Source organism: Lampetra planeri, chromosome 35 (genome assembly GCF_965212315.1).
Source record: "Lampetra planeri chromosome 35, kcLamPlan1.2.h2, whole genome shotgun sequence".
Taxonomy (NCBI): Eukaryota; Metazoa; Chordata; class Hyperoartia; order Petromyzontiformes; family Petromyzontidae; genus Lampetra; species Lampetra planeri.
In genome coordinates this window covers 9675759-9701560 of record NC_136141.1, presented here as the reverse complement: position 1 = coordinate 9701560, position 25802 = coordinate 9675759, and the positions used below count along the sequence as shown (strand labels likewise).

Genomic DNA, 25802 nt, shown 5'->3' with positions numbered 1-25802 from the left:
ATAACGACACAATGCCCGATCCACAAATACGAAGGAGACATCACAGCGATGCACTCCGCTGCTCCTGACGCGGTTGTCTGGCTTGAGCCACCTGAATGTAAAATTGCAGTCATTGCTCTGCATCTACATCAGCCGTACGATAAGAAGAAGACCACAGGCATATGTGGTTAATGCAGACGTGATGTCTTGTAATAGGTGTCTATTTGGTGTTTGAAAATCTTAACACATCCTGTATTCTTGCCGGAAAGTGGAAAGCCTATTTTTTTTATAATCTTGATACTGGCAACAACAACAGAAATGGTCCCATAGATATTGTTATCTGTCCTTCACTTAAAAAAAAAAATACTGAGTAACTGACACTCATTGTATGCAACAAAGTTAAATAAAAATTGTATAATTCACAAACACAATACAGGATATAAGGATATAATGTACTGCATATAAATTTTACTCATTCCCCTCCAAGTCACGTCAGGCATGTTTAGCAATCATCAGGCGTGTGCGACTTGTAACGACTTGTATTTGAATGGAGTAGAGTGGGTCAACGTGAACAGGTCGACTGCGGTGGGGACTGTTGTTTGGGTAAAGGAAATAACGGACAATAATGTAACCATTTTTTTTATTTTTGCTCACGTATCCCTCCCAGCCGCCAGCTCATTTTTTGAAGATTATTGTTGAAGAACCTACAAATCATAATTCAAAAACAGCAAGTGGTAAGCTCTTAAAATCTTACTGTACGGTGCCCGTGCATACCTTTACACAAACAATGATCACTAGGCCCAGCACTACCTCGTGAGATGCACTAGCCCAGTGCTGCTTCATGATATTCCATTGTTTTCCATATCTCACATCAAGTAACAATTCAGGTTTGCACTATGAGACCTCCTTTACCAGTGGCAAAATATAGTAGTAGGTTTTTACCCTTTCAACTGGTACAAAAACTGACACCTTTATACAAGGCATCATGTTTGCAATAACCACAACACAAGCAGTCAAAATGCAAACAAAAAGAAACAACTCTGATAATGATAAGTGCATATCAATAACCACAACACAAGCAGTCAAAATGCAAACAAAAAGAAACAACTCTGATAATGATAAGTGCATATCATTATCAGAGTTGTTTCTTTTTGTTTGCATTTTGGCTGCTTGTGTTGTGGTTATTGTAAACATGATGCCTTGTATAAAGGTGTCAGTTTTGTACCAGTTGAAAGGGTAAAAACCTACTACTAAATTCAGGTTTGATTCCAGAGAAGGTTCAAGAAAAATGTTTTTGTCTTGTGGCAGAAAAGACAATGAATAAATCAGTAAATGTATTTAAAGATACAGAGCAAAGGATGGCACGTCCCTCAGATATCATTGGCACACCGCCACTACATGTAAGAACCTTGAGGGTCGACTTGATCGTGAAAGAGCCATTCCTAGCGTTTTTGCGTCTCAGGTACAAAGAAACCAGGACATTTTGCGGAAAGTTGGATAGCTCACAATACGTAGATGTAGTGTCTTGAGTGGTTTATTATTAATCGTAGTTGTAGTCATGACGCAACTGAAAAAAACCAACAATCGTACTATCCCGGGAAGACTTACACATTTACCAGAATGGCTACCTCAAAATTGTACGATCCTGGCAAAAAAACCAGACGGGTGAGCAAACCTTATCATGGTCTTCCTCTTTCTGCAGCGACCTCGTACACCGCGCAACTGGTTTCTAAAGCTGAGATCGGCCGCAGGGGGAGCAGTTCGGGAGTGCTAGACGCGGACGAGTCATCCACCGACTCGCCCCACCAGCCTGCTTCCACCACCACAGACCAGATGCCTCATCACTCGTGGAGACATGCCTTCAAGCTGTGAGCTTTCCCCCATAGCCACGGTGGTGAGATGTTAACTGCCTCGCCTGGTATACAGGAGGTCGCGGGTTCGATCTCGACCCTGACACCTGCTATATATTTGGAGTTTGCATGTTCTCCCCGTGGTTTTTTCACCTACACATTTAGAAACATGCCGTTTTAAATTTCCACTCGATAAGCCACTTCGTTGAGGTATCATTTGTGGCCAGGTCGCTTCTGAAAAGAGCTATATAACTCAGTGGGCCTTACCTAGTAAAATATAAATAGTAAAATAGTTCAACACTGGGCTGTGCACAGCACCTATAATAATTATTTGCGAGGCTGGCAATACACACACACGTACATTATTAGCACACTCCGGTGGTGCCGCAAATACGGCGATTGCTGTCATTCCGATGAATGAATCTGTTCATTTGTCTAATTTGACAGGCTACAAACACAATGTCTCGTGTATTATTCTAATACAGTGATGATGATAATAATAATGTTGGTTTTACAATGAACTTAAGTTATTTTACTCTGTTTTTGTCCAGTGATCTCACAGATGGAAGGGACAAAGACCTACTTATAAATTTCTGGTAAGTTGTTTGTATTTGTATTATTGTTAACACTATATTTAGATTTATTTTCACACCTGCCAACCAACCCACACAGCTATCTACATAGCTGCCTGCATGCTTGCTTGTGAGCTTGTGATTCTGTCAAACTGCGACATCGATGGATACTTCTTCGTTTGACTTTGTCGACCAGCTAAACAATGTCAGTCAATTGTATTTTGATATTAAACAAATGGAAATACAGCTCGTTTCTGGGAAGTGCATAAGCATGACCGTGTTTCAGGACACTAAATGACCACCGCCATTTGTTATTGCTGATGTCGTCTGCAGGAAAATATCTCAAGAAAGGCATTTTCTCGAGTTCAAGTCAAAGGATAACGACAGAAGAGAATCCAAGAAACGTCACAGCAGCATTGTAGTTCCATTGAGTGTGAGTACATCACAATGCACAGCTTTGCGTTCTGTTGTTCGGGATGTCATGATCTAATGGTGCAATGTAAAATCAATCGGACCTGTGTAACGCGTGCAGTGTTTTCTCGATCTTGAAGAGAGAGAACGACTCAAGAGGCCCGTAGAACCTCAGAAAGGGGCTCTGGTTGCTTATTTGCATTTAGATTATTTACAATATTTTTCTGCTATAAATTTCCACTTGATAAGCCACTTTGTTGAGCTCTTATTTCTGGCCAGGTAGCTTCTGCAAAATAAGTTAATACCTCAGTGGGCTTTACCTGATATGATAAGAAATTTAGTTTTATTTGTATATTTTTTAAGTGATTTGTTTATCTTGTCTATACTTTACACTACTATCGTATTTAGTATTGTTTGTTGTTGTAACAGTCTAACCCGCCCCGACTGGACATCTGTGAAAAAGAGCTTTATAGCTCATCAGATTCCTCCAATAAAAATAAATATTCTGATTCTGATATAAAGAAATTTGCGTTTACGTTTTGGAATTACAGCACAAGACCTTTCCCCACTATTTCAGTATAACTTGCATATATTGAAAAGGAAGAACCCCTTCAGGAGTATGCACCATCTGCAACTAAATTGGCCTGGGTTCTAGCTCAGCTATTCAGCAGCAGGGCTTTTTGTCGTTTCACATCAGAGCATCGCACGGCAGATGCCGGCGATCTCCTGCACCGACAGACGATTAAGAATATCCACAACTGTGCGACTGCGTTCATCACGTAAAACCGTGGACCACATTGTAACGCCACTTCCCACTTTTGATAGCTCGCCGACAGCGTTTCAGATCATCACGGGACTATTCCTGTAGATATCCACCGGCTCGGTCACTAACAGAGGGAACATGGCCACTAAATCTTCGGGTTATGTCACTCCCCAGTGATCCTTCACACAAATCAGATATGTACATATACAAATGAGGCTTATACGAGTAAAGAAAAACACCAAAACATTGTAGATCCATACGTAGGGTGTGTATCTCTGGGTATTCCAATAACGGAAATTAAGTACTGTACCGTGAGATTTGTTTCACTATTATTGTGACCTTGCAGTGTGACTTGGGCACAAACTGACTGATATAAGTTGTAGGAATTTACTCCACAAGTTGAATATATGAGCGGTGCTGTTTATTTTAAGTAATTAGTAGAAGTAACCAGCCCGTCCAAAAAGGAGGTATATTCCAGTAATTGGATAGTTGTCGCTTTCATCTTGCTAGTTTGGCTCATTGATGGCTGATTCGAACATCGGGTATGGCAACTGCTATGTGTTACGTCTATCACAGAGCATGGAAAGACCGGAAACTATCGACTCTTACTCACTCCTGAAAAAGAAGAATGGACGTTGTCTGGACAAAGGGACGTGTAGAGTCTCAGTAAGCTACTCCACAGAGCAGGTAATATCGCAACACTCACACGTACACACGTCCATGCAGGCTTTCACCCTGATCAAATCATAATCAGCTATTGTCTATCCACCGCTGGATGAAGGCCTCCCCATGCTTGATTGTCAGTGAACATGTTCTTAACGTGTATGTTGCTACTGAGAAGGCATTGATAATAATAATAAAAATACTCATAGACACACGTAGGTATGTATTGTTGATTAGCAAATCAATGTACATTATCTTTGGGATTACGTAATGCGTACGTTCACACGTGCCAGAGCAAGAGGTTAGCAACCAAAATAATGAGAAGAGACATTTAACAAGAAGAGACGCAACGCACTGTGGTGAATGCGAGATGGTGTTCTTTAATAAATAACGTGACGAAGCCAGTCCTTAAAGAGCCGCATGCGGGCTGCCAAGCCGCCCCTGTGCCAGTGTGATCGCGGCCAATGTCTATGGTGATTGCAATAGCAATTGGCAGAGACCCATACCTGTCAACCCCTTATCAGTGCCCACCTTATTACGGATCAATTCAGACCTTATTGGTCACCCCGTGCCCTTATAAATCTTAACATTCATCCGACAAAGTCCCATCACAAGGGAGATATACAAACAAGTATTGAAATGGCTGTACGCCGGCCGTATGGACCTGAAACTCAATTTCTCTGTACAATAATACGGGTAAACCGTATGGGTTGACAGGTATGGAGACTACTGATATCATTGCATACTTTTAGACGTGGGGCAAGGTTGGGCAATGTGCTGGTGCTAGTGCACTGCTCCACACGTCAGCGTTCGCTTCGCTACACCGTGGCCGTGTTGACACTGTGCAGAGGGACACGTCGCTGAGTCGGGATCCGGCGCGCCTGAGCTCGCAGGTCTACGAGCTCCTTCTCCAGGCACTGGTGGAGTGGGAGCACAACGAGCAGCAGGTAAGCACCTGTCAACCCATGCCTTCTGTTGTTGTTGTTCAACTGCCTTCTGTTGCCCACAATAGCCTATAGCCCTAGAGTCATGGTGAGGTTATTCGAAGGTGGTTTAATTGCGGGAGGATAGTACTGAAGGCCTAGGTGTAAAATACATGGCCCACCACTGGTATTAGGTTATCGAAGACGAATGTATGTACTGAGTACAACAATCAGCTTATACGTCCCGTTTAATAACCTACGCAGAGTGCACCACTGTTTGCTTTAAGCTGTAATAGTATGCGAAGTGATAATAGTGATCGTCATTGGCTTTGTTATCATGAAAGTGCTAATGCAATGCTTATAATTTTCATACGAAAGACAAATTATTGCACTTTTATGTGCTGTGTTGTTATGGAATCCTTGTTTGTGTATTTGTATTTTGTGTTTATAGAGGAATAATTAATCGGCAATTCCAATTAGCTCCACATTTTTACAAGCCACAGTGTCGAGATGTTAGCTCCCTCGCCTAAAACGACGTTTTAGGAATTGTCCCTTCTCCAAAGCAGAGATGATCTCCGCTGCAATAGCAGTGTCCACCACTGCCAACTCAGTATCGCAGTGTATTTATTGTATATGTGTGCGTGTATGTATCAATGCACAAGTATTGATATACAAGGTGGCCCTGGTAGTGTTGCTCACCACATGCATGCTGGCTGTGCGTGTGTGTTGTAAGCAGTGCGGTGGTGCGCTGGTTCGTGCGCTGCGCTCCGAACCCGGCGACCTGAGTTTGATTCCCGCTCACGGCCAAGACCCGTGATGGATTATCTAAACTGGTCCTGGGCCACCCCTAGGTCGACACAGCCTCAAATAAGTTCCTGGTGCAGTGTGTAAACATCATCACTGGGGAGACAAAGGCGGTCGGGCGTGGTGCTGGCCACCCACTCCCTCGTGTTGCTGTGCCGACCTTCATAGGTGCTCGCTCACAGCACTTGCCCCAAAAAGTCTGTTAAGGCTACGAGGGGGATCTTTGTCTGGTTTTAAGCAGAAACCCCTGTGGGACGGCAAGCTGAACGAAGAAGCCAGCGACATCCTCCTGCTCTATGGGTGCCAAGCGGACCTGCCGACCTTGCAGATGCTCGCTCAGTACGTGTGCCCTCACACGCCACACAACGCGCTGAGGCGCCGCTCGCCGTCTTCAACGGTTAGGCCAAGCCCAGGGGTCGGCAATCAAAAATAATAAGAAGAGACATTTTTTTTTCTAATTCAAGAGCCGCAATGCACGTGGCAAATACGAGATGGCGGTCCTTAATAAATAACGTCACGAAGCAGTCCTTAAAGAGCCGGAGTTGCAGGTTGCCAGACCCCTGGGCTAAGCATTAGAGGGGGATGAGGTGGGGCAAGGGTTGCACAATCCTCATGCCTCACTGCAAGAAGGATCTGGGTTCACTTCTTGATTCAGGTGCCTTCCTGCATGGAGTTTGTACATTATCCCCCTATTCCCTGAATGGGTTTTCTCTTGGCTCTCCGGTCTCCTTCCCATAGCTGAATTAAAAACATACCGTGTCATTGATTTTTACCAAACATCTCAATGCAGTAGCAGAACCTTCCTTGGTGAATACGTTATAATTATTCTAAGTTAGGGATAACAATATGCACACTGTCTACGAGATGCTCGAAAATTAATTAACACAATATTAACATTTTTATTTGCAGGAAGTGGTCTGTATATATGAAACAACATAACAAGAAACCATTGGACATCAAGTTCTTTAAAGACCTATTCACAGGGACTGTGAATATTTGGACAGATGACACAGAGGTATGTACTCATAGCAGGCAGTTCTATAACAAGTAGTTCTGAAATGTCATTGTCATCGTCGTCATCGTCATGGAGTCAAGTCTCAAGATACTACTGTCATTGGTGAGTGTAGAACACCATAATACGTATCATATGAGAGAGAGAGAGTGAATGTACAGTATTAGGGTTTTATAATTAAATAGATTTAAGTAAAATATATATATAAAGTATAAATATACATATTTTAAACATTCTGGTACCCACACACACATATACGGAAATTCCTAGGGGGCCAATCCTACTTCGCGGATTTTCACCTATCGCGAGGGGTTCCGGTCCCCATTAACCGCGATAAACGAGGGATCACTGTACTAGTACAGCACACCAATGTGTTGGAGAGTAAACCCACAACATTTACAATTCGAGTACGACGTTTCACCAATAATTACAACCAGCATCATCAGGCAACAGCCAGAGTCTGTGTATCACGATTTATTAGGGGTTACAACCGGTTGGATTTGGGGTTGGATCGAGTGATGGGACTGCACCCGAGGGGGTGGAAAAGTCTTATTGGACATCTGTGAACTACTTGACATCTGTGAAAAAGAGCTTTATAGCTCATCGCATTCCTCCTGCATTATAAATGAATATTCTGATTGTGATTAATCCAAAGGTGAGAATGCCATCAGAATGAAGGGCAGCTTGTTGTTCTAACCTCGCCTAGCAGAACGACGGGCTGAAGGAAGTCGTGCTGGAGTTCACGAAGCAGCGTCTCGCCTCACTGCAGCAACTGGAACAGCACTTCCCCAACTCCTCCAAGGAAGCTCTCAAGCAGCTGAAAGAAACCCTCTGGTGAAATGAGACAAAGATCCCCCGTGTAGCCTTAACAGACTGTAGGGGCAAGTCCTGTTAGCGAGCACCTATAAAGGCCAGAACGACACACGAGGGGGTGGGTGGCCAGCACCACGCCCGACCGCCTTTGTTTCCCCAGTAGCGATGTTTACACACCGCACCAGGTACTAATTTGAGGCTGAGTCGACCTAGGAGAGGCCCAGGACCGATTCATATAATTGTTACCGGTGATGGGCGTGAGCGGAAATCGAACTCGGGTTGCCGGGTTCATATCGCAGTGCTCTAACCGCAACACGACCACTCCCCACGGTGAAACATGCACAGATGCACACACTCCACACCAGCTGAAGCCTCACTGAACTGCACAGCAGTCTCAGTAGTTTGCACGACACTTGATGCATTTCATTACGTATTTTTTTAATATCAAGTGTGTGTTGTATGTTAAGGCCCACATCCACGGGAAACCCCTTCAGTGAATGTATGTACTGTATGTTGAACTTCTTTCGCACCGTACATAGCCAACCGCGCTAATCGGAGGTGCGGGAGAAGGACAATTAACTAAACACAAACAGCAATTCTAAATAAATAAAGTTTTCAAACTACATTTAAACGTGCATATTTCCAGTGGTTTCCGAATATCAGTTTAGCATTCCAGATGGCCGCAGAAGTGCATCTGAAAGCACACGAAGCGGTGAACCGTCTCATTGGCCAGGCGACGCGACTAACGTGATGTTTGACTTGGGTTAAATAAATAGTCACAATGCAACGTGCAGCATTTTAGGTGTGAGGCATTCCACTGGATCCTGCCAAAGTGGAACATTCCCACTGAATAAGCATTGACATTGTTGGTTCCCCTTGCAAACTGAATGCATCTGTTTTGCTCTGCACGAGCTATACAATCACAGATTTGAATTGATAAATCCAGGTGTTCGTCACCGTGCAATGACGGAACCTCTGACTTAGATGAAGATGATGTCGTGAAATTGCAGAAGATTTGTGACGAAATAATTTTTCCGCCAGGATGGTTACAGAAAAGATCTTTGTCAGAAATCAGTTTCACGTTGTCATAGCAGTGTGTTTGTTGTCTGATTATGACAGGCTACTGGAGCACATGAACAATTCCAAGATTATTCAAGGGAATTCCAGATGTCTAATGGAGAGCATTGAACGGGAAATCACGGTACGTTCCGCAAATCGAAATTACTTTGATCGTGATTTATTTGACACAAATGCGAAACTTATAATGGCGTCGGCGAAGATCAACTGTATTCGAATGAACTTTTCGAGAGAAAAAAAGATTAAGTGCGTGCATTTTTTTTTTTTACATGAATTGTCTCCCGCGTGCGACGTGTGCGATTTAGGAGGGAGCCAATGTGTGGTACACAAGCAAGAAGAAAACCTGTGAGATATTCCGGGTAATTGTACAATTGTGGTTATTGTCCTTCTACCTTCTCGCGAAAACAACCACTGTCTGTCTCTCAAACCTTCCATCAAACTAGGCTCGATGTGGCTCCTTCTCCACTGCTGTCCAAATGGTCTGAAACACCCCACTCATTGGCTGCCCCCACTGGTCTGCGCTGAAAAGTCGAGACGACATACACCATACAATCAATGTGTGTCCTTGATTCTCTACCTCAACTCGTCTATGTAATTGTTGTTTACTTATTATCCTATCGTATGTATCCGTCTACGATGCCTTACTTACTTGGGCAGCAGGATGGAGCAGCGGTACCACTTGCACCTCACAGCAGGAAGCTCGTGGGTTCGTTCCCCGACTCGGGTGCCTCGCTGTGTGGAGTTTGTATGTTCTCCTCCTGTTCTGCCTGGGTTTCCTCCGAATTCTCTGGTTGCTTCCCATAGCTAAAAACATACGATGCAACTGGTTTTGACCCAAAACATCCCAGTGCTGATTAATTCTAGATTTGAAGCTTTCGTGACTGCAAGGATTCATACGCTTAGTTCTTTCGGTAAAGTCACGTAGGTAAAAAATTAAATTAAAATTAATACAAAATAAAATGAATTGCCTGCAAATGACTAAACTTAACTATTTTTTTACTTTACCAGGAAAGGCGCACTGAGCTATATATCTCTTTTTCAGAAGCGACCTGGCCACAAATGACTAAACTTAACTATTTTTTTACTTTACCAGGAAAGGCGCACTGAGCTATATATCTTTTTTTCAGAAGCGACCTGGCCACAATAGCTCAACGAAGTGGCTTAGCACGTGGAAATTGACTGCAGCCAAATACTCAAGTGCATATCTCTAAATATATAGGGGACAAACCGGAGGACCTCGTCAAAATCCACACGACCACGGGGAGATGGACATGCAAACCCAAATACTGTATACAAACGTCAGGGTCGGGATCGAACTCACGACCTCCTGTATACCAGGCGAGGCAGTTAACATCTCTCCACCGTGGCGCCAATTACTGGATTGGTATAACACAGTGGCACGATTACCCCCAACTGCAAAAACAAAAAAACTTCAAAGGACCCTCTTGAAAAAGAATATGGAGACTCAGAAATGTATGGGTAAACAAGATTCAGAACAACAATAAAAAATGAAATATACTTTTACTGCTCTACACCTGCTTTTCAGTAATAAAAGATGATACCAGTGTATAAATCAGGTTCTCAAGCGATTCAGCTGATTCCTCAACTGCATTGAGCCTGGCGACATAATTTGACGCATGCCAGTTCAGACGATTGAAATGTTCATTTCATAAATAGTAAAAACAAACACGCACGCTGTTGTGTTCCCGACTAACACCGTGCCGTCGTTCCGTCTGCAGCATCAGAAGAAGGACTTCATGCAGGCGATGGCCAAGTTGTGTGAGCTTATCGAAGAGGAGCTCAGCACCATGGAGAAGTACAACAATGTATTCACCAGGTACCAGACGTTCGATACCAGAAATGCGGATGGCAAGCTACTGGGCATTGCATTGGTGTGACCCGGTGACCAATAATATCGGTGGTTATAGGTGTAGTGCCAGTGGCGTAACGAGCACCCCCTGCATGCGTGGGGCATGCCTTACCCCCCCCCCCTCTGGTGGCCAAAGCTACCAGTTGGGGGAGCCCCTTGTCAACCACCATGAGATTTGTTTTCAACAACAGCGTCAAAGAACAACAATTCCTTAAAACGCGGTTCAAATGTATTTTCATGGAAATGCTTTCATTTACGTTCCATGTTTTATTTTCATCCAAACAGGCTGTAAATCGCTGCGCTATATAATAGCCTAGGTGCGACCGTGCGAGACAAATCAAATATTGGGGTCCCCACCCTGACTGACTGCCGCACCCCCTGAGCCGATACTGTCGTTTGCTGCGTCACTATGTGGTAAAATTTGTTGCTGTGGAGCAATTGGTGAGCACACCGGAGCTGCGATCCATTTCTCGTCACTTCGTATGACAGAGATTCCGAACGTCCCCCCCGCCCTGCTTCTGTCCACCCGGCAGTCAATCGGTAGGTCGCGTGTGGTGGGGTAAACTCTGGGCACACTGACTTCCTCAAATATGAAGTCCCCTTTCACCTGCTTCTTTCTAGAAACACAACAGCCGAGAGAGATGTGTAGCTGACGTGAGGCGATGTTTTGGGGTGGCTTATGTCTGTAGCAGTGCCGATGAGAGCCTGGGTGTGAATCATTAACATTCGATTGTGAAAAAATATTTTCTAAATTAACAATTGTGAATTAATTAACAATAATAATTAATGACCCGGCTTCTCAGGTGCTAGGAGTTGGATGAGCTATCTTATCGTGTGGCTGTATTAATACTGCAGCATTCATACTGCAGTATTAATATATTAATACTGCAGTATTAACACTGCAGTATTAACACTGCAGTATTAATACTGCAGTATTAATACTGCAGTATTAATACTGCAGTATTAATACTGCCTGATAGACACAAAAATAGACCTGTGATTTGGGCAGTTGAGAGAGTGGATGAGTTTCCATTCCTGGGAAGTGTGACCAATCCCGATTTGGCACTGGAGGTCTCCCTCTAAATCAGTCGAGCGGCATTATCTTTTCATTGGCCACATAACGCTTTGGAAGCTACATGGCCTCTCACTCCATACAAAGCTCTGGGTATTCTCAGCCACAGTTGTGCCCTTTCTTCTCTGTGCTTGCCAAAACGTTGACCTCTTTCAAGGGAACATCTGTGCCAGAATGCAAAATTCAGGATGACCTGCCTGCAATCCATCCTGGGTTTAACCAGACTGCATTGTGTAAAGAGCTCAAAGTCCTTTGGCAGGCGAGGCTGTGTTAGCTGGGTCATGTAGCCCGCATGCCCAGCCACCACATGCCCAACCAAGCAGCGTCTGTTTGGCCAGATAGAGGGGGATACACAGGCATGGCACAGACTAGAGAAGAGATGGACAAATGTGGTACAGGAGGATCTGGAGCTGAGTGGACTTACCTTCAAGATCGGATTCTATAGAGGAGGCTGGTGAAATATGTTGCAACAGCAGAGGGTGGAGAAGCGACGCTCACAACAACGAGCCAATCATCTCAGTCGGTCAACCCATAACACCTTGGTCTGCCCCATGACCTGCCAGCGAGCTTTCCACACTTCACGTGGCCACAATGTACACCTAGCCTGGTTCAAGCGCTTTGGTGACATCACTGCTACGAAGTGGTAAACGGCAGCTGATGTTTTGTTTGTGTATCCGTATATGTCTCCACGTGTGTGTCTGTGTCTCCATGTCTGCCTGTCTCTATTTGTGTGCAGTGCATTTGTCTTTGTGTGTGTCTCTATATGCATAAAGCTTTATCATCTTATCTGCATAGAACAGTACAATATAATTATCATTTTAACTGGTAAGCGCAGAGTTTATTTTATGTTTTCACTCTGAAGTACAGAATATACAAGTATTCTGGTTCGATGTAGGTTCAGGACAATGCACACTTAACACTGGTTTTTGCATTCCGGTTTTTAACTGATTTAAACTCTGGATATAAGTAATGTTAAAAGACAATTTAAAACTACTGTATGCTGCGCACGGACGACGATGCACGTTTTACTGTCTTGTGTTGTAGGGTGGTGTACATGAACTACTGCGCTGTGTGGAGCAGACAAATAGAGGGCATGGTAGGTGACCCACCAGAGAGACATTCGTGCGTGCTGTCCACAAAGTTTGCAATCGATGTTCCACTTAAATAACAATCGGACAGCCTAAATATGTTTTTTAATGCACGTTTCACCGTTTGCATTTTCCACTCATTCCTTCTCACGACTGCCGCGTCCGTTTCGCGCCTGCGATTCGTGCGGTTGGCTACGCACGGTGCGAAAGAAGTTCAACATTCGCGTATTCAATCGTTTAACTCTGTATAACCCCACGGTGCACGTACAGGAATTAACAATGCGTCACTGACGTGCGGCAGTCTTGTTGAGGACTCATATTTTGCTGGGGGAAAGCTCGCGCACAGACACTCACACGCGTGCGCACAGTCACACACAAAGATGAAGATCCCCCGTATAGCCTGAACAGAATGTTGAGGCAAGTGCTTTTAGCGAGCTCTTATAAAGGCCGGCATGGCACACGAGGGGTTGGGTGGCCAAACCCACGCCCGGCCGCCTTTTTCTCCCCAGTGGCGATGTTTACACACTGCGCCAGGTACTCATTTGAGGCTGAGTCGACCTAGGGGAGGCCCATGACTGGTTCAGATAATTGTCACCGGCGTTGGCCATGAGCAGGAATCGAACTCGGGTCGGCAGGTTCGTAGCGCAGTGCGCTAACCGCTACACTACCACTCCCCACAACAGACAGACACACACGCGCGCACACATACGCGCGTGCAAGGAGTTTGCATCGGCCGCGTTGAACGTTGACTGCAACAATCGCGGAGTTCCACTGGCGGCGGCAACGGCGTGAGACGGGCACGCGCGCGCGCACCCGCCGCTCACGCTGGAACCTGCGCGCCTGGCGCGTGCAGCTGGCGCAGGACATCAGGAGGTCCGCGGAGGAGACGCAAACCGTGTGGGAGAAGGCGGACGAGAGCGTGGGGGACAGGTGCAAGAAGGAGAAGGACCTCGCCAGTGCGATGCACAGCCTCTACATCTCGCTGCAGGCCGTTAACAAGAGACTGGATCGGTAAGGAGGCGAGGACCCTTTTTGTTGTTGCGCAGGTCACTGCAGATGATATGGTGTACTATGGCATTCACGACGTTTTAGGTGCAACCCACTGCTGGTGGAAGGGCTTCTCCGAGAGGCAGCTGTACGAACTTCTTTCGCGCCGTACGTAGCCAACCTTGCTAATTGGAGGAGCCGTAGAGAGAGCCCCTCTGGAGGGTATTGTGGCCCTCACTAGCCAGCCGTCTTGGAAGAGGTGGGAGTGCCCACACTTTACCCCACCACACGCGACCTGCCGAGCAATGATTTATGGTGCGCCCATTTATACCACTCGGGTGGACAGAGGCAGTGGGAGGTGGTGGGTGGGGGGAGGGGGGGTTTTAAAAAACCTGCTCCGTTTCAACTGCCACGCCGGGAGATGGAATCGCACCGGTGACCTCGGTATTGCAAGCCCCGTGTGCGAACCATTACACCACAATACCTTAATGATCTCGTCAGGGAGCATAAACCCCATCAAGCGAACTCACTCCAGTTATCTTTGTAGCAGCGTCTTTTGGCTGGCCATCATACATCACCGCATCACGCGCTTTCAGATGCGGCCGTCTGGAACGCTGTTCTTTCCGATATGAGAAAGCCGCTGGAGCTATGCACCTTTAAATGATCTAGATTGAAAACTAATTTCTTTAGAACTGGATGGGTTTTTTTAGTTTGTTGTCCTTCCCCCGCACCTCCGGTTAGCACGGTTGGCTGGGAAAGAAGTTCAACACATGTACGTACATATTCCATGTTCAGTCTCGTATTGCCTCATTGCTATTTTCGTAATTTCACCATTCTCTGCTGTGCCCTTCGTGCTTTGTATTTTCTGGAGTGTGTTGTAAGCTGCTCTGACAAGAAGGCATGTTAGCACCAAATACATGCATAGGTTTATCCTACATGTATGTATGTTGAACTTCTTTTGCACCGTACGTAGCCACCGTGCTAATCAGAGGTGTTGTTTTAGGTACGCAGGTTGTGACTCAAATGGGTGTCGGTTTTATCAACGTTCTGGCCACCTCAACTAACGGATTTGACGAGCCACGCCGTAAGGGAATGTGAACTCAAACGGCGAGGGGTGCCCTCCCCCCAACGAATAATCGCAGATCGACTGTGTTTGTCTTTGTGTTGCAGGACACTCAAGGATCAGCCGCAGCCCCTCGCCTCCTTCCACGAGTGGTTTCTTGGGGCCATCAATGCCTGGGCCAAAACCGTTCACTGGAAAACGGAGAGCATTGTGAGAAATGCCTTGGAAAAGGACAACGTAAGTTCTTGACGCGTTGGGTCAAAATTCCCCTTTGTACGCTGGCATCGAAGGTTGGCTTTGAAGTGCTAAGGTTTACCGCACGCAGTACGGCACTCCAGAGGTAGCCGATGCAAACAATGACGATTCGTCTGGAGCAGCTATCCTTCTGGATCTCCATGCTCTGAACCTTTGACCACGTTTTCTCCTTACCTGGAAGGCAGGAACTCCCACCATACTGAGCTCCCACACTCCACGCTGACCCTTGCTGCCTTCTTGGTCCCAGCCCTCCTGGCTCAGAGCACAGTCTTTCTGGACCAGTCTTCCTGAACCTCGCGCTTTCGGCCCCGATGACCCTGTTTTCGGCTTGTTCCGCCGTGTGTGCCCGACGTTTCACACCGATTCCTGGAAGCTTCTTCAGGAACCGATGCCCGCGTTGCCGCCGGTATTTTGACGCAGCCCGGGCAATGCTGTCCATCAGCTACGTCACTTGTGCGTGTCAGCTTGTGCATACTGTGCTCATACTTTGGATTAAATTAAGTATTTGGCTGCTAATAAATTTCACGTGATAAGCCACTTTGTTGAGCTATCATTTGTGGCCAGGTCGCTTCTAAAAAAGAGCTGTATAACTTAGTGGGCCTTTCCTGGTAAAATTAAAGGTAGTTTGAGTAGTTTAGTTTAACCATGATTGTAGCCAAGATCTGCGCTGTATAACATTCCTGTCGTCGCAGCTCAGTGGAGCTTACCTGGTAAAATAAAACAATTGTTTCTAGTTTTATGTCTCTAGTTGTTGCACCCTAATTCTTGAGTTGTGAAGCATGAGATTAGATACCTCATTATCATAAGCCTTTCCCATTCCGATGACATGTGTACGTCATCGGTTTTTCTTCCGATTCTGTTCTGTTGACGTACATGCGTGTATGTCATCGGTACAGAATCGGAAGTACAAGGCCATGCGGGAGGGCGTGTGGCACAGCTTGGCGTCAGCTATCGTAGAGCATGACAGTCGGGTCACTACAGTTCTCTGCGGTGAGTACAGCGTCTTTAAAAACAACGGCGCTGCTACACCGCTCTAAATAAGATTAACGCCGAGCCGCTCGCACGCTCCGAGGTTCGGCGGTGAACGGGACACCCACCCCGCAACTTGCAGACGTCTCGGAGCGGGAAAGGGTTCGTAACGATTCCGGTTAGTACGCTTGGTATGCGTTAGATTCCTTATATGACGGGGGGTATTGTGAGGGCCGCTGCGATTCAGGGATGGGTATAGTCTGCAAACGCGCTGCCTGGTGCAAGGATCCGGGCTGTAAACTGAACCCGCGTGTCCTCCCGTGCTCTCAGCTCATGCGGGATCACCCTGCGGTGAGACACAGCTCGTCGGCACACGATTTGCTGAGCTGGTTCGTCGCCATGCGGGATTTCTGGGTAAAACTTGCTTGGCCTGACCCGGACATCACCAGCATGCTCGTCTGCAAACTCATTGAGGTATGTTCGCAGTTGGCACACTGCGCTGTGAACCCGGCAACCCGAGTTCGATTACCGCTCAGTCCAACACCAGTGACGATTAACTGAACCGGTCCTGGGCCTCCTCTAAGTCGACTCAGCCTCAAATGAGTACCTGGTGCGAAGTGTAAACACCGCCACTGTAGAGACAAAGACGGCCAGGCGTGGTGCTGGCTTTGTGTGCCGTGCCGGCCTTCATAGGTGCTACTCGCGAACAACACTTGCTCGAACAGTCTGTTAAGGTGATGTAAAAAAAATCGGATTCAGATTTTTGTGTGGGCAGCGGAAGTGTAGCGGTTAGCGCGCTCCGCTTCGAACCCGGCGTGCCGAATTCGATTCCCACTCACGGCCAACACAAAGTAACGATTATTTAAAACGAGCATGGGCCTCCCCTAGGTCGACTCAGCCTCAAATGAGGACCGGGTGCAGTGGGTAAACATCGCCACTAGGGAGACAAACACGGCCGAGCGTGGTGCTGGCCACCCACCCCCTCGTGTGCCGTGCCAGCCTTTATAGGTGCGCGCTCACAGCACTTGCCCCTACAGTCTGTTAAGGCTATACGGGGGATTTTTATCTTTTATTGTCACCAAAATGTGGCACTGACGTTCCCCGTGCACAGTTCAATTATTTTCCTGCACGGTAACCATGCCACAGCATGCGGTGCAACCAGTGGGTTGAGAACCGCTGGCTCTGAGCTTGGGTTGACTATTCGGATGCTTGACTCACACGTGCGCCACAAGATCTCTTTGTTACGACCGACCGAATTTAGCGACGTTGCCTTGAGCTCCGAGTTATTTAAAGCGTAAACACATGCTTCTTTGAGTGTGCAGTTGCGAGCCCTTTTGAGGTTAGGAGACAATGCTCCTCATCCTTTGATCTCAACAGGAGATCTGCGATGCCAGCGTCAGTTACGTGACTTTGATGAGGGCGCGACTGGTCGCAGAAGGTTTCAGCAGTGGAAACGGACAAGTCTTCGTGATGTCTGCAAAGGTTTCACATCCGTTTCACATTCATGCCGCTGCTCCCCATCCCCCCCCCCCAAAATGAGCAATATTCAGATTCATATTTACTGCGTTCTTGGTAAATAACTTTTAAAAGTCAGTGATTTCCTCTGCAAATCTCAGTGGCGAAATGTTATCTCGCTCACCTGATATGCAGGAGGTCGTGGGTTCGATTCTGACCATGATGCCTGTATATTTGGTCGCGTGGACTTTTCTCTGCATCCTGCGGTTTTCCCCTCCATATTTAGAAACATGCATTTAGAGTATTTGGCTGCTATAAATTTTCACACGATAAGCCACTTCATTGAGCTATCATTTGTGGACAGATTGCCTCTGCAAAGGAACTACATAGCTCAAGTGGGCCTTATCTAGTGAAATAAAAGATTAGTTTAATTTTAGTAAATGAGGATTAATGCGTTATCGCCCCTGCCATAGCAATGTGAATATTCCAAATTCCTATGTCAGGGGCAAGTCTCTCCATGAGACAACCGCTGTTGACATCCCCGCGAAGCGGTATTTATTTTATTCACCTTGGAGGGATGATTGTTCGAGTCAAATCTCAACCAGGATTTGAACAACACTGTACTATTTATGAAGGAGTTGCGTTTGTCAGTTCTTTAATGTTGATTAACGCTCACTGTTGCCGCAACGTCTTTTTTCCCCTTGCTGCACGGCAGATCTGCGTGGGGCTGTGCAGCATCCACCACCTGCAGTGCTCCCTACCCTCGCTGCTTGGCTCGCTCATCGACAAGAAGCCGCAGACGGAAACTGATGGTGCTGCTGCTGCTGGCTCGACCGCCGTCACCTCCACCGGCAGCGCAGCTGGGCGGGCAGCAGCAGCGCCAGCGGCTCAGAAGGCCCCTTGCAGCTACGTGCTAGACAGCGGGATTGACGACCTCGACAAGCAGATGGAGGACACCGTGAGAGAAATGGCTGAGCAGGTGAGGACGGTGGCTCTGGTTGGAGCGATCGTTTTGCTTTCCAGGGGGGGAGAAAACGGCAATTGATGGCAAAGGTGCAGGGCCGCAGTTGCTTCCTCACGCCGCCGCTGCTCGGGGATGAACCTCCACAGGAGGGAGTTGTAATAGAGCCCGTTCTAAAGGGTAGTTTGGCCTACTCTTCCACACCGGCCAGACGACTTGGAAGAGCCGACAGTACCCACATTTTATCCCACCGCACACCACCTGCTGGTAGGCTAAGTGTGGCACATCCATTGACAATGCCGGTTTAGATATTACTCGTCATCGATGTCAGCCGTGGCTATGAATCAAAGGCTGTTTGCCGGATACATGGTGCAGTGTCCTGACCACTGTGCCTCAATTCAATCTGCATCTGTTTTGCGTACGTTGTAACAAAGTTGCGATGGCTTTTTGATGATCACATTGTTCACGTGAAAGTGAATGTAGCAAACAGGGCAACATAGCCCTTCGTTCTAGATTTGAAGCTTTCGTGACTGCAAGGATTCATATTCTTAGGTTTTTTCGGTAAAGTCACGTAGGTAAAAAAATTAAATTAATAAAAGTAAAATAAAACAATAAAAAATAAAAAATCACGACGTTTCGGAAGCAACACAAGCCTCTGTCTTCAGGTGGAACCGTCACAGCCACGACACCTGTATCAAGTAAATGAGAGATCACAAGAAATACCACCCCGTATATATAATGGTTGAGGGGGGAAGGGCTAGTTACAAACCGCACCTCTCCATAACAAAGGCTCAGTCCTTTGTTATGCAGTCTATTCTTAGTCTTAAGCCTCACCTTACCATATTAATAAAAAGTGTGCCGTTCCTGGCCCTTCCCCCCTCAACCATTATATATACGGGGTGGTATTTCTTGTGATCTCTCATTTACTTGATACAGCTGTCGTGGCTGTGACGGTTCCACCTGAACACGGAGGCTTGTGTTGCTTCCGAAACGTCGTGATTTTTTATTTTGTTTTATTTTACTTTTATTAATTTTAATTTTTTACCTACGTGACTTTACCGAAAAAACCTAAGAATATAGCCCTTCGTGCCATAGTGTTGAGAATCACCCATGTGCGTGCGTGTGTTCCCTCTGTACAGACAATGCTGTATATTAAATCCCATCTCGAAGCTATTGCATCTGACGCAGCTGTTAAAATACAGGTACAGTATATTTCCTTTTGTGGCTGTGAAATAGAGCATTCCCTCGTTGTTCACGAACTTCCTATCGGCGATTTTGGCTGTCCGCATCTGAAACTACATGACTGCATCGGGAGAGAGAGAGAGATGGGATAAAGTGATGAGAGATGCAGTGTTGAGAGATAAAATGATGAGAGATAAAGGGATGAGATAAGTTATGATGATGATGATGATGCTACTGCACAGCATCATAAATTAAGGCAAGTCCATTTATAAACTATTATTACATTTTTTTGTATTATTTACTTTAAGTTTATTATAACCAATTTGTATGTTTGTGTTATTATATTTTTTACGTATTTAATAGCTTATGTATTTATTTAAAGTAATTCATTAGAAAAATATAGATTTTGAAGGCCAATATCATCCGTGATATTTTCTATTCACGAGCATCTCCGGCACGCATCCCTTGTCGCGAATAGCGAGGGAATACTGCAGCATCAAATTGCATTAACATTCCACGTAGGCTTCACGAAGGAAGTTTGTGAGAAAGAAAAAAACACAAAGATGTTCGGCTATAGTTTTTATTTTATTTATTAAATAGCGTTGAATCCGATCGTGTCCGTGCCTGCCACACTGTCTCGGTGTCGATTGAAGCAAGGCCACCTCAGTCACTCCTCCTCGTCGGTTTTTGATTGAGCGCAGTCTCCACGAACAAAAGTACAACGGGGCTATCACTCGCAAAGTCCGTAAAGGAAGTTTGTGTTGAGATTTGGCAGGAACAAAATGGGGGGTGGCAGAAAGAAGCAGCGGTTGGTTGAACCATTTTACAGGGACTCCTCTGCTTTTGAACATTCGACTTACGAACTTTCAGAGGTACAAACAAACCTGTCCGTATGTCCAGTTGCCTGTTTGGACCGAGAGTCGTGATTTCAACCGTAGCGCAATAGATGGCGGCGGTGGCATCTACATCTGCAAAACATGAACTACCAGTGGCATCTACGTCTACCAGAGATTATGCAACTTTTAAAGCCATTCCCCGTGTTTAGTGTACACGCCGTACAACATGTTTGGAATCGACAGGAGTAAAGTTGGACTTAAGAACAATTCGACTTACGAACAGACCTTTGTCACCTAACTCGTTCGTAAGTAGAGGAGTCCCTGTATTGGCAAATAACCCCTCCCTACCGAAACTTGAATCAGAATTGTGGCTGATTAAGTCGATGTCATGGGGAACCCTGGAGCACTAGGCAAAGATTGGGCCATCCGTGCACAATGTGTAAGCAAACGTTCAGTAGTTGAGGTGTGTGTTTTTGCGTGATTTAACAGTAAGTGAATATAAATATACATTGAGTTACTGCGAATGTTTGTTCCAAGATGATTTGTTGTATGGTCTGTTCCTTTCCTAGGATGAATCTGTCTACGAATATTATGATAACAATCTTAAACAACTTTTTGAAGGGCTGAATGAAAACAGCAAAATATTCCAAATGTGAGTTAAACTTTGTATTAAGTATTTTTGAAGCGGGTGGGGGGTCATGTTTGGAATGTTAGTTTCATGACGATCTTTGAATTCATGCAATGGTGAAAAATTACCTAAACCCAACACTTTGTTATCTTTGGCACCAAAATTTGTGATGCACCAACAACATTTCACAAAATGTGCCGTTACCACCACCACTGCTACCGCCATCACCTTTACAACACTCAACAACAAAAACAACCGCCATTCGCCACTAAGTGGCGGTGACGTTACCACAGCACTTGTGCCAGGCTAAGTGAACTCAATTATCAAATTATCAGCATACTTCACATGGTTGAACAGTATGGAGCCATCCCTTGACTGCACCCGGACATCGATCAGCCTCTTATTGTATGTGTACCTAATAGTCATGTCTGTGGTACAGCCATGGAAAGCGTCACAAACTACGGCGTCAATGACGATATTAAATAGTGTAAGGGCCGGAGGGCATCCATGCCACACCACAAAGTGAACAGGGAATGGCTCTGACTCCTGGCCACCATCATGAAGACCCTTAATGATTATGAGAAGGGGGTAAGCGACCCCCAAAAGTACGAAGAATAACCCAGAGCCCAGGTCTGATGATGGTATCGTAGGCCTTGAGCAGGTCAATAAAGCAGAGATGTAGGTCTTGTGAAAATTCCCTACACCTCTGCTGTAGCAGATAAATAGAGAAATAGACATCGTGCAGAACCACCCCAGTCTGAAACCACATTGTTGAATAAACTTTGCCAAGACCTTTTCCAGCACACCGAGGAGGGAGATTCCCCAGTAGCTATTGCAATCGCGCAGTACCCCCCCCTCCCCTTCTTAAAAGGGGGGCACTGTGCTGGGGGACTACCAGGGCATCCTTCCATTCTTATGGAACCCATCCTGTGGTCCGAGAAGTTGTAATGATATCATACGGGGCAGCCTACACATAATTGCCACCATCCCTCGGCAGTTCGCGTCAGAGATCATCTCTGCCCAGCTCTTTACCTGGTCACTCCCAGGGATGACTACCTCCTCCAGTATTTGAGGAACGGCAGCCCCTGCAGGGTCAACCCCAGGTTGCCCCAAGATGTTATCTGAACTGAGATGATTTCCCTTCCCCAAAATCTCACAGAAATCATTAGTAGATCTGCAAACCTCTGCATGGGGATCGTTGATTAGATCACGACTCTTTCCCTTTAGGACGGTCATAGGTGTGGTGCTACCAGTTATTTTTTGATAGAATTAAAAAGTGATTTATAATCACGTGCTGCTGAGGCAATTTCCATCTCCCCAGCAACCCGTGACTACCACTCGTCTTTTGCAGCGCCACACAGCTGTCCAAACCTATGAGTGTAGGCTGCGGTAAGCCTCCCCACTCTTGGATGTGATTTGCTGTAGACGGTGAGTGAACCTGCTGCATTCTCTCGGCTAGCCTGAACACCTCTGTCACCCAGGGTCTCTGGGGACATCTGGACCGTGTACCCAAATGCAGCCATTGCAGCTGACCCATTTCCCCTGAGCATTAGGAAGAGGGGTGGATGATACCAACTCCAGATGCAAGCGATGGTGAAATTCTGGCTTGCAACTTTCATCCGCTAGCCAAGACCAGGCTATTGTAAGTGTTTTTTTTCTGAGTTATAGGTGGAAACATAGCACCAACAACCAATACAAATACGAAGATCCCCCGTGTAGCCTTAACAGACTGCTGGGGCAAGTGCTGTTTGCGAGCACCTATGAAGGTCAGCAAAGCACACAAGGGGATGGGTGGCCAGCACCATGCCTCGCCGCCTTTGTCTCCCGAGTGGTGATGTTTACACACCGCACCAGGTACTCATTTGAGACTGAGTCGACCAAGGGGAGGCCCAGGACCAGTTCAGATAATCATCACCGGTGTTGGTTCGTAGCGCAGCGTAGCGCTCACCGCTTCTGCTACCGCTCCCCTACATCACCACCTGTCACATGAACACTACCGTGACTATCACCAACCACAACAATTATCACCACTGTCAACCCCACCACCTTCAACACCAACAAAACCATCACCAACACACCATCGCCACACGTAAACTCTTACCACTGCATGAAGGGTCATGGTTTGTGCAAGAGTAAATCATGTTATTAACATTGCGGGCACCGTAGGGGGTCACGTAAACTTATTTCACCGTACAGTTATATGATAATCGGCAGTACTTTGTTGTGGGGAATTAGTAGGAGAGCCACCTAGTACATGCGGGCTGTCACGTAGTAATTCTGCCTTGCCTTGCTGCTCTTCCCTCAGTTTTCTGTATATGCTCTGGGAGACGGTGCTGAAAGCGTTTAGCGAGGAGCTGGAGAAGAACAGGATTTGCTCTGGATTCATGAAGGACAGGAGGAGTAGCCTCAGCTCCCCGTACTACACAAGGATGCAGACGATTCTAAAGGTGCAATACAAAAACAACCACGCGTTTAAGATAAACGCCTACATTTCCCTGCAGTTACTCTGCCGACTACAAAACAAGTTTGTGTAAAAAAAATCAATGAGATGTTCTGCAAATCACACACTTGACTAACACAAATTATAAATACAACCAATTGGCAATGAGGCTATTGCATCCATTGCTGCGAAAGCCACTGTCAAACCTCATCTCTTTCTTCAGGATTTCACCGCTGTTGCGCAATCGACACCTGGCTGTCACGGTCCCATAGTTTCCTCTTAAAGTATCCCACGTTTGATCAGATATAGATATCTTTCCCATGGCCAGCAGCCAGGGGCGCGACTATGGTTGGGGGGTATGTGGCAGTGATGTGCGATGCATAGGGAGCCCAGTCGGCCACAAAGCGGGCCCCGAATCAACGGATAAACAAGTAACATTTTTTTTCATTAAAAAAATTACCTGCAGTCTACCATGGACCAAGCCCGATGATTAACGCCATCTGGCTATCACATCAAGAGAGCATCAGCAGCAAGTTGCAGATCCACCCCCTTGGAGGAAATCCTAGAACCGATGGGGTCGCCATGAATGCAAGACGCTTGATAACTTGATTTTTAAAAATGGGAAAAACTGGTCGTTAACTCCAGCGTTCCCGATGTCTCTTGCGCTGAGCTCACTTCAAGTGCGGCTTTCACTGTGCAACTTTAAAAGCGGTTGGAAAACACTCCGACTTGACGTCGACATGCCCGCGTGGGACAACCACAGCAAGAAACAATTGCTGTGGTTGTCCCACCTGATGACAGACGCTTGTGTTGCGCCCGAAACGTCGTGATTTAATTTATTTTATTTTATACTTACGTGACTATACTGAAAGAACCAAAGAGTATCTAGACTGAACAAACTGTCAGAGGAAAAATAAGTTAGACGCGCCTAGTGAGCGTATCAACCAGTTAAAGTCCTGCAGAGCGGTAATTAACTCCTGTCCACCCATTATCTGAATGGCTCGTATATTACTAACCTGTCTTGGTTTCAACAGAAATTGCTGCAAGTGTTCAACGTGGATGTGCATGGAATCAAGATGGAATTTCTTCAAAATGACGTGTATAAAGTGAGTGCGCGATTTTTTCTGCCAAACGCCGCTGCTTACCCCCAAATCATTATAATGTGCACGTAGTAGCCAACCGTGCTAATTGGAGGTGCGGGGGAAGGACAATGAACTAAGCACAAAAAGTAATCTTTTAAAAAACTTTTTAAAAACACGTTTTTATTAAATGTACTGTAGTAATGGCAGAACTCCACGACTCCAGGAAATGGCCCCGAAGCTTGCCATAACGTAAGGGACCGTGGCCAATTACAGCCAACAGCATTTGAGCTGAGCATGGACAATTAGACCCAAGCCGAAACATACATATAACAAAAGAATGTTTAAATATATATATTTTATTTTTAATTATAGAATATAGTATTGTCATCAGTATGACATAAATATACCAAGTTTGTAGTCGATACCACATTGGGAAGTGGGTTAAAATTGAGTTGCAAGATTTGAGGATACAACAACGACAACAGACAGAGTGAGTTAAATAAAAGCATGTAAAAAGCAGTTGTAAAGAAATTAGTTTTCAATTTAGATTTAAATTGCATAGCTCTAGTGGCTTCCTAATATCGGAAGGAAGAGCGTTCCAGATGGCCGCAGAAACACCGCATCTGAAAGCGCATGATGCAGTGACCGTCTTTTGTTCAATGGTTATCCAAACGCCGCTGCTGTGAGGATGACTGGAGTTCGCGTGATGATGGTTCACAAACAAGCTTGATTCCCATTATCGATTTTCTGAAGCAGCCTTCTTGTCTTTGGTGCAATTCCACAATGACATCGAAGTTCCAATACGCAGCGGTGCTGTTGTGACCATGCGCGCGTTGGGTTTCCACCCACAGGGGCTGGAGGAGCAGCTGGAACTGAGGCAGAAGAGCACACCTGAGCTCATTGACTTGTACCATCAGGAGAAAGCAAAGCGTCAGGTTCGTGCTCACCGTATCATTTGGGGACACAGCCCCATGGTTTAAGATTAGCTCAGAGAGCAGCGCGTTAAATATCACCTATGTCAAGATAATTATTTGATGAGGGTGGTGG

General features: G+C 45.9%; 1 protein-coding gene across 4 annotated transcripts in view; it reads left to right on the top strand.

Annotated features, from left to right (window-relative positions):
• The window catches only part of LOC144730378 (BAI1-associated protein 3-like), a 61996-nt gene that overhangs the window by 22274 nt on the left and 13920 nt on the right, over positions 1-25802 (top strand). For 2 of the 4 annotated variants that reach the window (XM_078611159.1, XM_078611163.1), the window contains exons 4-26: positions 647-713; positions 1682-1847; positions 2381-2425; positions 2735-2834; positions 4152-4262; positions 5087-5185; positions 6204-6304; positions 6875-6980; positions 7684-7811; positions 8910-8991; positions 9173-9226; positions 10607-10704; positions 12854-12905; positions 13751-13908; positions 15055-15184; positions 16502-16645; positions 17549-17653; positions 18342-18605; positions 19727-19789; positions 21175-21257; positions 23539-23680; positions 24708-24779; positions 25607-25690. In XM_078611159.1, the coding sequence (XP_078467285.1) occupies positions 647-713; positions 1682-1847; positions 2381-2425; positions 2735-2834; positions 4152-4262; positions 5087-5185; positions 6204-6304; positions 6875-6980; positions 7684-7811; positions 8910-8991; positions 9173-9226; positions 10607-10704; positions 12854-12905; positions 13751-13908; positions 15055-15184; positions 16502-16645; positions 17549-17653; positions 18342-18605; positions 19727-19789; positions 21175-21257; positions 23539-23680; positions 24708-24779; positions 25607-25690 (2454 nt within the window). The remainder of the gene's footprint in view (positions 1-646; positions 714-1681; positions 1848-2380; positions 2426-2734; positions 2835-4151; positions 4263-5086; positions 5186-6203; positions 6305-6874; positions 6981-7683; positions 7812-8909; positions 8992-9172; positions 9227-10606; positions 10705-12853; positions 12906-13750; positions 13909-15054; positions 15185-16501; positions 16646-17548; positions 17654-18341; positions 18606-19726; positions 19790-21174; positions 21258-23538; positions 23681-24707; positions 24780-25606; positions 25691-25802) is intronic. The other 2 variants (XM_078611162.1, XM_078611160.1) reach the window with 2 other exon arrangements.